This window comes from Mobula birostris, chromosome 8 (assembly GCF_030028105.1).
Source record: "Mobula birostris isolate sMobBir1 chromosome 8, sMobBir1.hap1, whole genome shotgun sequence".
In the NCBI taxonomy this organism is placed as follows: Eukaryota; Metazoa; Chordata; class Chondrichthyes; order Myliobatiformes; family Myliobatidae; genus Mobula; species Mobula birostris.
The window spans coordinates 1,785,739-1,798,684 of NC_092377.1; the positions used below are offsets into that span (position 1 = coordinate 1,785,739).

Genomic DNA, 12,946 nt, shown 5'->3' on the forward strand with positions numbered 1-12,946 from the left:
ATGGTCATGCACTTTGGTAGAAGGAACAAAAACGCAGACTATTTTCTAAATGGAGAAAATTCAGAAATCACAGTTGCAAAGGGACTTGGGAGTCCTCACATAGGATTCCCTAAAGGTTCATAGAAACATAGAAAACCTACAGCACAATACAGGCCCTTCAGCCCACAAAGCTGTGCCGAACATGTCCTTCCTTTAGAACTACCTACTCTGCTTACCCATAGCCCTCTATTTTTCTAAGCTCCATGTATCCATCCAGGAGTCTCTTAAAAGACCCTATCGTTTCCACCTCCACCACCGCCGCCGGCAGCCCATTCCACACACTCACCACTCTCTGAGTAAATAACTTACCCTGATATCTCCTCTGTACTTATTTCCAAGCACCTTAAAACTATGCCCTCTCATACTAGCCATTTCAGCCCTGGGAAAAAGCCTCTGACTATCCACACGATCAATGCCTCTCATCATCTTACACACCTCTATCAGGTCACCTCTCATCCTCCGTCGTTCCAAGGAGAAAAGGCTGAATTCACTCAACCTATCCTCATAAGACATGCTCCTCAATCCAGGCAACATCCTTGTAAATCTCCTCTGCACCCTTTCTATAGTTTCCACGTCCTTCCTGTAGTGAGGTGACCAGAACTGAGCACAGTATTCCAAGTGGGGTCTGACCAGGGTCCTATACAGCTGCAACATTACCTCTTGGCTCTTAAATTCAATCCCACAATTGATGAAGGCCAATGCTCCGTATGACTTCTCAACCACAGAGTCAACCTGCATAGCAGCTTTGAGTGTCCTATGGACTCAGACCCCAAGATCCCTCTGATCCTCCACACTGCCAAGAGTCTTACCATTAATACTATATTCTGCCATCATATTTGATCTACCAAAATGAACCACTTCACACTTATCTGGGTTGAACTCCATCTGCCACTTCTCAACCCAGTTTTGTATCCTATCAATGTCCTGCTGTAACATCTGACAGCCCTCTACACTATCCACAACACACCCAAACCTTCGTGTCATCACCAAATTTACTAACCCATCCCTCTACTTCCTTATCCAGGTCACTTATAAAAATCACAAAGAGTAAGGGTCCCAGAACAGATCCCTGAGGCACACCACTGGTCATCGACCTCCATGCAGAATATGACCCATCTACAACCACTCTTTGCCTTCTGTGAGCAAGCCAGTTCTGGATCCACAAAGCAATGTCCCCTTGGATCCCATGCCTGCTTACTTTCTCAATAAGGTTTGCATGGGGTACCTTATCAAATGCCTTGCTGAAACCCATATACACTACATCTACTGCTCTACCTTCATCAATGTGTTTAGTCACATCCTCAAAAAATTCAATCAGGCTCGTAAGGCATGACCTGCCTTTGACAAAGCCATGCTGTCTATTCCAAATCATATTATGCCTCTCCAAATGTTCATAAATCCTGCCTCTCAGGATCTTCTCCATCAACTTACCAACCACTGAAGTAAGACTCACTGGTCTATAATTTCCTGGGCTATCTCTACCCCCTTTCTTGAATAAGGGAACAACATCTGCAACCCTCCAATCCTCTGGAACCTCTCCCGTCCTCATTGATGATGCAAAGATCATCGCCAGAGGCTCAGCAATCTCCTCCCTTGCTTCCCACAGTAGCCTGGGATACATTTCGTCCAGTCCCAGAGACTTATCCAACTTGATGCTTTTCAAGGCTTCAGCACATCCTCTTCCTTAATATCTTCATGCTCAAGCTTTTCAGTCCACTGTAAGGCATCCCTACAAGTGCCAAGATCCTTTCTCATAGTGAATACTGAAGCAAAGTATTCATTAAGTACCTCAGCCATCTCCTCCAGTTCCATACACACTTTTCCTCTGTCACATTTGATTGGTCCCATTCTCTCATGTCTTATCCTCTTGGTCTTCACATACTTGTAGAATGCCTTGGGGTTTTCCTTAATCCTGTCTGCCAAGGCCTTCTCATGGCCCCTTCATTTGCAAGTTGAGTTGGTGATAAGGAGAGGATTAGAATATACGAGCAAAGAGGTAATGCTGAGGCTTTGTAAGGTATCGGTGAGGCCTCACTTGGAGTTTTGGGCCCCTTATCTAAGAAAGGATGTGCTAACATTGCAGAGTGTTGACAAGAATGATCCCAGTAATGAAAGGGTTATTTGATGGCTCTGGGCTTGTACTTGCTGGAGTTTAGATGAATGATGGGGGATCTCACGGAAACCTATCGAATATTGAAAGGTCCAGATAGAGTGGATGTGGGGAGGATGTTTCCTATAGTGATTGAATCTAGGACCAGATGGCACAGTCTTAGAATGGAGGTATGTCCATTTAGGAAAGAGATGAGGAGGAATTTGTTTAGCCAGAAGTTGGTGAATCTGAGAAAATGCCACAGAAGCCAATGGTCATTGGGCATATTTAAAATGGAGGATGATAAGTCCTTGATTAGTCATGGTGTCAAAAGTTTTGGGGAGAAGACAGAAAAACGTCGTTGAGAGGGAAAATAAATGGTAAAATGGCATTGCAGACTCGATGGGCTGAATGGCCTAATTCAGCATCTAAGTCTTATGGTCATTTAGTTTAGTCAGTTTTGGAAGAATAGAGACAGTGGAGTACCCATTCTAAGGAACTGCTTTCACCTTCCCTCACAAAAGAGACTCCATGAAGCTGGCTCTGTGCTCAGTTTCCCCAGTAAGTGTGCTGATGAAAGTTTGTGTTCGTGCTCGGTACTTTGGTGAGAGCCCATTGCACCAGTTCACCTACAGGCTCTGTAACCCAGTGTCAGAGGTACCTCTTCCTTTTGCGGGCTATTGCGAGACTCCACTTGCACTTGCAGAGAGATGGTGTCACCAATGCTCTTCCTCTTCGATAATCGGTCTTCATCTACCACACACATCAGAATGAGAACCGGAATCAGGTTTAAAATCATCCGCATATGTCATGAAATTTGTTAACTTTATGGGAGCAGTACAATGTAAATACATGAAAATAGAGAGAAAAAAACTGTGAATTATATCAGTTCAATTAAATTAAAAAATGCAACAGAAATAAAAAAGTACATTAACATGGCTCTTCCATAATAGCTCTTCATCCACAACATACAACATCTTGAAAAAGGAGGGTGAGAAGTTGTACATATTGGTACCATTGACATAGGCAGAGGAAGGGAGGAGGTCCTGAAAACAGAATGCAGCAAGTTGGGAAGGAAGCTGAGAAACAGGACCTCAAAGGTAGTAATCTCAGGATTGCTGCATGTGTCACGCAACAGTGAGGGTAAGAATAGAATGAGATGGCAGATGAATGCGTGGCTGAAGAACTGGAGCAGTGGGCAGGGATTCAGATTTCTGAATCATTGGGACCTCTTCTGGGGCAGGTGTGACCTGTACAAAAACGACAGGTTGCACTTGAATCGGAGGGGGACCAATACAGTTGTGGGCAGGATTGCTAAAACTGTTGGCAGTAGTTTAAACGAATATGGCAGGGGGATGGGAACCAGTAAGACAGAGCTGAGGATGAGCCAGCAGGTTTACAAGTAGATGATAGGTGTTATGACAAGCCAATAATTGGGTACAGAAGCAGAAAGAGTAAAGAGTTAAATTGTACCACAGAAGCAAAATTCAAAGGAGTGAAAAATGCAGGACTGAAGGTGCTGTATTTAAATGTGTGTAGCATTCGGAATAAGGTGGATGAACTCATGGCGCAATTAGAGATGGTCAGTATGACATTGTGGGCATCACTGAGTCATGGCTGAAAGAAGGCCAAAGTTGGGAGCTTAACATCAAAGGATATATTTTGTATCGAAAGGACAGGCATGAAGGCATAGACGATGGTGTGGCTCTGTCGGTAAGAGATGGAATTACATCCTTAGAAAGAGGTGACAGAGTCAGAGAATGTTGGATCTTTGTGGGTGGAGTTTAGAAACTGCAAGTGTTAAAAAAACATTATGGGCCTCCAAGTAGTATCCAAAACGTGGGGTTGTATTGCAGAGGGAGCTGGAAAGGGCATGTAATAAGGGTAGTGTCAATTGTAAAGGGGAAATTCAAAATGCAAGGGGATTGGGAAAATCAGGTTGGTTTAGAGATTAAGGGAGCTAGGGCTTTACTCTTCGGAGAGAAGGAGGATGAGAGGAGACATGATAGAGGTGTACAAGATAATAAGAGGAATAGATAGAGTTGATAGCCAGCGCCTCTGCCCCAGGGCACCACTGCTCAATACAAGAGGACATGGCTTTAAGGTAAGGGGTGGGAAGTTCAAGGGAGATATTAGAAGAAGATTTTTTACTCAGAGAGTGGTTGGTGCGTGGAATGTACTGCCTGAGTCAGTGGTGGAGGCAGATACACTAGTGAAGTTTAAGAGACTACTAGACAGGTATATGGAGGAATCTAAGGTGGGGGCTTGTATGGGAGGCAGGGTTTGAGGGTCAGCACAACATTGTGGGCCAAAGGGCCTGTAATGTGCTGTACTATTCTATATTCTATGTTTCTGATTGCAAGAGTGGGAATTTGTCGAATGCCTAAGAAATGGCTTTTTAGAGCAGCTTGTGCCTGAGCCTACTTGGGGTAAGGCTATCGTAGATTGGGTGTTGTGTAATAAACCTGATCTTATTAGAGAACTTAATGTAAAGGAATTTAAATTGTACTGCAATATGAGAGAGAGAGGAGCAAGTCAGATGTATCAGTATCACAATGGAATAAAGGAAGGAGCTTGGCCAGGTGGATTTGAGGAGGACACTGGTAGGGATGACGGCAGGGCAGAGGTGGTTGAAGTTTCTAGGAATAAATCACAAAGTGCAGGATAGATATGTCCCACATAAGAAGTTCTCAAATGACAGGGGTAGGCAACCATGACTGACAAGGGAAGTTAACAACTGCATAAAAGCCAGAGAAAGGGCATATAAAGTAGCAAAAGTCAGTTGGAAATTGGATGATTGGGAAACTTTTAAAATCCAACAAAAAGAAAGTAAAAAATCTAAAGGGAAACAATGAAATACAAGGCAAATTAGCCAATAATATACATAGAAATTTACAGCACGGTTAGAGGCCCTTCGGCCCACTATGTTGTGCTGACCATGTAACCTGCTCTGGAGACTGCCGAGAATTTCCCTAGTACATAGATTTCTATTTTTCTGAGCTCCATTTACCTATCTAGGAGGCTCTTAAAAGACTCTATTGTATCCGCCTCTACCACCGTCGCTGGCAGTACATTCCACACACCCACCACTCTCTGTGTGAAAAACTTACCTCTGACATCCCCTCAGTACCTACTTTCCATCACCTTAAAACTATGTCCCCTCGTGTTAGCCATTTCTGCCCTGGGAAAAAGCCTCTGACTATCCACATGATCAATGCCTCTCATCATCTTATACACCTCTATCAGGTCACCTCTCATTCTCTGTTGCTTCAAGGAGAAAAGGCCAAGTTCACTCAACCTACTCTCATAAAGTATGCCCTCCAATCCAGGCAACATCCTTGTAAATATCCTCTGCACTCTCTCTATATAGTATCCACATCCTTCCTGTAGTGAAGTGACCAGAGTGGGGTCTGACCAAGGTTATTTATAACCGTAACATTACCTCACAGCTCTTGATCTCAATCCCACGGCTGATGAAGGCCAACACACTATACGCCTTCTTAACAACCTTTGTCAAGCTGCGGAGCAGCTTTGAGTGTCCTATCAACATGGACCTCAAGATCTCTCAGATCCTACACACTGCCAAGAGTCTTACCATTAATGTTATATTCTGTCTTCAAATTGGACCTACCAAAATGAACCACTTCATACTTAAACAAGAGGAATTCTGCAGATGCTGGAAATTCAAGCAACACACATCAAAGTTGCTGGCGAACGCAGCAGGCCAGGCTGCATCTCTAGGAAGAGGTACAGTCGACGTTTCGGGCTGAGACCCTTCGTCAGGACTAACTGAAGGAAGAGTTAGTAAGACATTTGAAAGTTGGAGGGGGAGGGGGAGATCCAAAATGAAAGGAGAAGACAGGAGGGGGAGGGATGGAGACAAGAGCTGGACAGGTGATTGGCAAAAGGGGATACGAGAGGATCATGGGACAGGAGGCCCAGGGAGAAGGAAAGGGGGGAGGGGGTAAAAAACCCAGAGGATGGGCAAGGATATAGTCAGAGGGACAGAGGGAGAGAAAGGAGAGAGAGAGAAAAAGAATGTGTATATATAAATAAATAATGGATGGGGTACGAGGGGGAGGTGGGGCATTAGCGGAAGTTAGAGAAGTCAATGTTCATGCCACCAGGTTGGATTGCACTTGAATCCGAGGGGGACCAATATCCTGGCAGGGAGGTTTACTTAGGCAATTGGAAGAATTTAAACTAGAATTGCTGGGGGGTGGGAACCGAACTGAAGAGATGGAGGAAGGGGCTGTTCTCTCACAAATAGAGGAAGCTTGGAGACAGTGCAAAAGGGAGGATAGGCAGGTGATAGAGAAGAGATGTATTCAGACTGTTGATTTGAGATGTGTCTATTTTAATGCAAGAAGCATCATGATCAATGCAGCCGAGCTTAGAGCGTGGATCAGAACTTGGAGCTATGATGTTGTGGCCATTACAGAGACTTGGATGGTTCAGGGGCAGGAATGGTTACTTAGAGTGCTGGACTTCAGATGTTTCAGAAAGGACAGAGGTTCAGCAATCTCCTCCCTCGCCTCCCCCAGTAGCCTGGGGTACATCTCGTCCGGTCCCAGAGACTTAGCCAACTTGATGCTTTCCAAAAGCTCCAGCACTACCTCTTTCTTAATGTCTATATGCTCAGGCTTTCCAATCCGCTGTGAGTCATCCATACAATCGCCAAGATCTTTTTCCACAGTGAATACTGAAGCAAAGTATTCATTAAGTACCTTTGTTATCTCCTCCGGTTCCAAACACACTTTTCCACTGTCACATTTGATTGGTCCTATTCTCTCACGTCTTATCTCCTTGCTGTTCACATACTTGTAGAATGCCTTGGGGTTTTCTTTAATTCTGCTTGCCAAGGCCTTCTCATGCCCCCTTCTGACTCTCCTAATTTCATTCTTAAACTCCTTCCTGCTAGCCTTATAACCTTCTAGATCTCTATCATTACCTAGTTTTTTTGAAGCTTTTGTAAGCTTTTTATTCCTTAACTAATTTACAAGAGCCTCTGTACACCATGATTCTTTAACTCTACCATCCTTTCCCTTTCTCAATGGAACATACCTATGCAGAACTGCATGCAAATTTTCCCTGAACATTTGCCACATTTCTGCCATGCATTTCCCTGAGAACATCGGCTCCCAATTTATGGTCCCAACTTCCTGCCTAATGGCATCATATTTCCCCCACCCTAATTAAATGTCCGCTCAAATTGTCTGCTCCCATCCATCTCCAACTTTATGGTGAAGGAGAAAATGTTGTGGTCACTACCTCCAAAATGCTCTCCCACCGAGAGATCTGACACCTGACCAGGCTCATTTCCCAATAGCAGATCAAGTACAACCACTCCTCTAGTTGGCTTATCTACATATTGTGTCAAGAAACCTTCCTGAACACACCTAACAAAGTCCACCCCATCTCAACCCCTTGTGCTAAGTAGAGGCAAATCAATATTTGGATAGTTAAGATCTCCCATCACAACAACCCTATTATTATTGTACCGTTTGAGAATTGGCCTCCCTATCTGCTCCTTGATATCTCTTTTACTACTGGGGGGTCTATAAAAAACACCAGTAGAGTTATTGCCCCTTTCCTGTTTTTTGACTTCTACCCGCACTGACTCAGTAGACCATCCCTCCATGACTTCCTCCTTTTCTGCAGTCATGACACTATCCCTAATTAGCAATGCCACACCCCCACCTCTTTTGCCTCCCTCCCTGTTCTTTTTGAAACACCTAAAGCCTGGTACATTCAGCAGCCGTTCCTGCCCCTGAGACATCCAAGACTCTGTAATGGCCACAACATCATCGTTCCACCTATTGATCCATGCTCTAAATTCATCTGCCTTGTTTATGATACTCCTTGCATTAAAATAGATGCATCTCAAACCATCAGGCTGAGTGCATCTTTGCTCTGACATCTGCCTATCCTTCCTCACAAACTCCCTACAAGCTGTCTCTACTTGTGCTCCAATCTCCCCATCCTCTGCCTCTTCACTTTGGTTCTCACCCCCTGCAAATCCGGTTTAAACCCTCCACACCAAGATATTGGTCTCTCTCAGATTCCGTGAAACCTGTCCTTTTCGTACAGGTCATACTTGCTGCAGAAGAGGTCCCAGTGATCCAAAAATCTGAATCCCTGCCCTCTGCTCTAATCCTTCAGCCATGCATTTACCCTCCACCTCATTCTATTTCTACACTCACTGTCATGTGGCACAGGCAGTAATCCTGAGATTACCATCTTTGCGGTCCTGCTTCTCAGCTTCCTTCCCAACTCCCTATATTCTGCTTTCAGGACCTCCACTCTTTTTCTACCTATGTTGTTGGTATCAATATGCACCACGACCTCTAGCTGCTCATCCTCCTTTTTCAGGATATAAAGGTTTTTTTAGTTATATAAAGAGTAAAGGTGAGAGTTGATATTTGACCACTGGAAAATGATGCTGGTGAGGTAGAAATGGTGGACAAAGAAATGGCAGATGAACTTAATGGGTACTTTGCATCATTCTTCACTGTGGAAGACACGAGCAGTGTGCCAGAGGTCCGTGAGTGTTAGGGAGCAGGAGTGAGTGACATTGCGATTACAAAGGAAAAAGTGCTAGGCAAACCTAAACATCTTCAGGTGGTTGAGTCACCTCGCCAGATGGACTACATTCCAGAGTCCTGAGAAATGTTGCTGAAGAGATAATAGATGCATTGGTCATGATCTTTCAAGAATCACTTGATCTTGGCATTGTCCTGGAGGACTGGAAGATTGCAAATGTCACTCCACTCTTTAAGAAGGGTGGAAGGCAAAAGAAAGGAAATTGTAGGCCAGTTAGCCTAACCTCAGTGGTTGGGAAAGTGTTGGAGTCTATCATTAAGGATGAGGTTCTGGGGTATGTAGACTAATGATAAAATAAGTCGAAGTCAGCATGGTTTATGTCAAGGAAAACTTGCTTGACAAATCTGTTAGAGTTCTTCAAGGAAGTAACATGCAGGGTGGGATAAAAGAGAGGCAGTGGATGTCATTTATTTGGATTTTCAGAAGGCATTTGATAAGGTGCCACACATGAGGCTGCTTTACAAGATAAAATCTTATGGCGTTACAGGAAAGATACTGGCATGGATCGAGGGACTGCTGACAGGCAGGAGGCATTGAGTGGGAATAATGGGGGCCTTTCCTGGTTGTGGTGTTCCTCAAGGGTCAGCATTGGGATTGCTGCTTTTCACATTGCTTGTCAATGATTTGGATACTAGAATTGATGGCTTTGTGGCAAAGTTTGTGAATGATCCAACGATAGGTGGAGGGGTAGGTCGTGCTGAGGAAGCATTGCAATTTCAGAAGGATTTAGACAAATAGACCATGTGTCCTACTCTGGCCTCATTGTCAAAAAAAAACCTATTCAAATTTGGGAGACGTCATCTCCTACACACAAGTGATGTTGTTGATTAGGGATAGATCTGCTTTTCCAAATACTTGGCAACATTAATCACTCAGAATCCCATCTGGTAACTCACTCACCACTGTAATGGCCTACTCCTGCACCTATTGTCTATTGGCTATTGATATTGGGCTTACTGGTCTACAGTTCCCAGGTTGTCTTTGCAGCTCTTCTTTAATAAAAGCACAACATTCACCACCCTCCAGTCTTTCAGTACTCCATGCATCACTATGTGTATATCTGAGTCAGGGTTCCCTCAATTGCTTCTCTACCTTCTCATCGTGCTCTTGGATACACCTCAAAATCAGAATCAGGTTTATTATCACTGACATATGTCGAGAAATTTGTTGTTTTAAGACCATAAGATCATAAAATATAGGAACAGGATTATGCATGGGTCTTCATCAATCGTGGGATTGAGTTTAGGAGCCGAGAGGTAATGTTGCAGCTATACAGGACCCTGGTCAGACCCCACTTGGAGTACTGTGCTCAGTTCTGGTTGCCTTACTACAGGAAGGATATGGAAACCATAGAAACGGTGCAGAGGAGATTTACAAGGATGTTGCCTGGATTGGGGAGCATGCCTTATGAGAACGGGTTGAGTGAACTCGGCCTTTTTTATTTGGAGCGATGGAGGATGAGAGGTGACCTGATAGAGGTGTATAAGACGATGAGAGGCATTGATTGTGTGGATAGTCAGAGGCTTTTTCCCAGGGCTGAAATGGCTTACACAAGAGGACACAATTTAAGGTGCTTGGAAGTAGGAACAGAGGAGATATCAGGGGTAAGTTTTTTTTATGCAGAGAGTGGTGAGTGTGTGGAATGGGCTGCCGGCGATGGTGTGGTGGAGATGGATACGGTAGGGTCTTTTAAGAGACTCCTGGACAGGTGTATGGAGCTCAGAAAAATAGAGGGCTGTGGGTAACAGTACATCTGACCTGGGTGATTTATGTACCCTTAGGTCTTTCAGCTTTTTGAGCACCTTCTCCCTTGTAATAGTAACTGTACTCACTTCTCTTCCCTCACACCCTTCAACATCTGGCACACTGTTAATGTCTTCCACAGTGACGACTGATGCAAAACACTCATTTAGTTCATCTGCCGTCTCCTTGGCTCCAGTTATTATTTCTCTGGCCTCATTTTCTAGCGGTCTTATATCCGCTCTTATCTCTCTTATATTTTACATACTTGAAAAAGCTTTTAATGTCCATTTTGATATTGTTTGCTAGCTTGCTTTCATATTTCACCTTTCCTTCCTAATGATTCTTTCTAGTGCGCATGCGCCGGTCGTGCATGCAGCCTGGTACAGCCACTCTCATCTATTCTTTTACTTTCTTCTTCTTACTTTTTAATTTACGTTATTTTTGTATTTTTTTTTCTCATGGTAACATGTCGAAGCTGCACCCCCTCTAACATGCTGGTAGAGAGAGTTTTATTTGGGTTTTCTTTAGCACTGGAAATGGTTACATCCCGACATGCGGGACAGAAGCAAGGTCGCATTGTGTATTCCACGGACCAGCAAATCCCGGCCGGCTTAGCTAACAGAGTGGCGGACACCCCTGCTGAAATCTGGAGGAAAACACATAGAGGATGCAGAGGTGGATCACAAAGCCGAGGAAAGAGGACCGGGTCGAGACAACAGAGACTTTTGGAGAAGAGGAGTTCGGTGGGTAATACCGTTCCGGCTGACCGGAAGTGCACTGAGAGCGGTAAGCGTAAAGGAGTTTCGTGCTTACTGATCTGGTTAACAACGGATGGTGCAATCTGGGGTATATTACGTTTGAGGAACGTGTTTGCAGACTGGATGTTGAACTTTTTACTGTTGGACTTCGGCCACATTCCACCGTGATACAACACTGGGCTTCACGGGAGCTCGTTCCTGCCTGTGGCCATTGAACTTTGCAGCTCCTCCGGTGGAGGGTCAGACACCCTGAGCCAATAGGCTGGTCCTGGACTTATTTTCCATCTGGCATAGTTTGCATTTTGTTGTTTGATTGTTGGGTTTTAGTATTGCTATATTTATGCTCTATTCTTGGTTGGTGCAGCTGTAACGAATCCAAATTTCCCTCGGGATTAATAAAGTATATCTATCTATCTATCTATCTATTTTATTTGCTCTATGTAGGGTTTTGAAAGGCTTTCAATCCTCTGTCTTTTCACTAATTTTTGCTCTTTTGTATGCTCTCCCTTTTGGTTTTACATTAGCTTTGAGCTTCCTTGTCAGCCATGGTTGTATTACTTAACCATTGAGTATTTCCTTGTTTTTGGAATACACTGATCCTGCATCATCCTCAATTTTCCTAGAAACTCACACCATTGCTGCTCTGCTGTCATCCCTGCCAGCATCTCCTTCCAATTTACTTTGGCCAACTCCTCTCTCATACCACTGTAATGTCCTTTGCTGCACTGAAATAGTGCTATGCCAGACCTTACTTTCTCCCTATCAAATTTCAAGTTGAAGTCAATCATTGACTCCTAAAGGTTCTTTTACCTTAAGCTCCCTAATCACTTCCATTTCATTTTATAACACCCAATCCAGTACACCTGATCCTCTAGTAGGCTCAATGACAAACTGCACTAAAAAGTCATCTCATCGGCATTCAACAAACTCACTCCATTGGGATCCATTTCCAACCTGATTTTCCCAATTGACCTGCATGTTCAAATTTCCCATGACTATCATGACATTGCCCTTTTGTCACGCCTTTTCTATTTCCTGTTGTAATCTGTGATCCACATCCCAACCACTGTTGGGATGTGGACCATTGCCACCTGGGTCCTTTTACCTTTGCAGTTTCTTAACTCAACGTACAAGGATTCAACATCTTCAGATCCAATGCATATCTTTCTACTGATTTGATGCCATTCTTTACCAGTAGAGCCACACCACCTCCTCTGCCTACCTTCCTATCTCTCCGATATAATGTGTAACCTTGGACATTCAGCTCCCAACTACAATCATCCTTCAGCCATGATTCAGTGATGGCCACAACATCATACCTGACAATCTGTAATAGTGCAACAAGATCATCTACCTTATTTCTTATACTCTGTGCATTGAGATATAACACTTTGAGTGCTGCATTTGCTACCCTTTTTGATCCTGCATCCCCACTGCGCTGTGCTCACTGTGCTGGGTGCAATTTTATCCTATCATTTGCCTGCCCTTCCTGACAGTCTGACTGCACACTGTCTTTACTTTGTTACCATCCGTCCTATCCTGAGTCCCTTCACTCCGGTTCCCACCCCTCTGCCAAATTATTTTAAATCCTCCCAACAGCTCTAACAAACCTGCCTGCGAAAATACTGGTCCCTCTCATATTCAGGTACAACTGGTCACTTTTGAACAGGTCATATTTCCCCCAGAACAGATCCCAATGATCCAAGAATCTGAA

The 12,946-nt window shown here is 44.1% G+C and overlaps 1 protein-coding gene across 3 annotated transcripts in view; it reads right to left on the reverse strand.

Annotated features, from left to right (window-relative positions):
* LOC140202111 (protein EFR3 homolog B-like) overlaps positions 1 to 12,946 on the reverse strand; it is a 280,457-nt gene that overhangs the window by 24,043 nt on the left and 243,468 nt on the right. For all 3 annotated transcript variants that reach the window (XM_072266969.1, XM_072266968.1, XM_072266970.1), the window contains exon 19: positions 2,790 to 2,881. In XM_072266969.1, the coding sequence (XP_072123070.1) occupies positions 2,790 to 2,881 (92 nt within the window). The remainder of the gene's footprint in view (positions 1 to 2,789; positions 2,882 to 12,946) is intronic.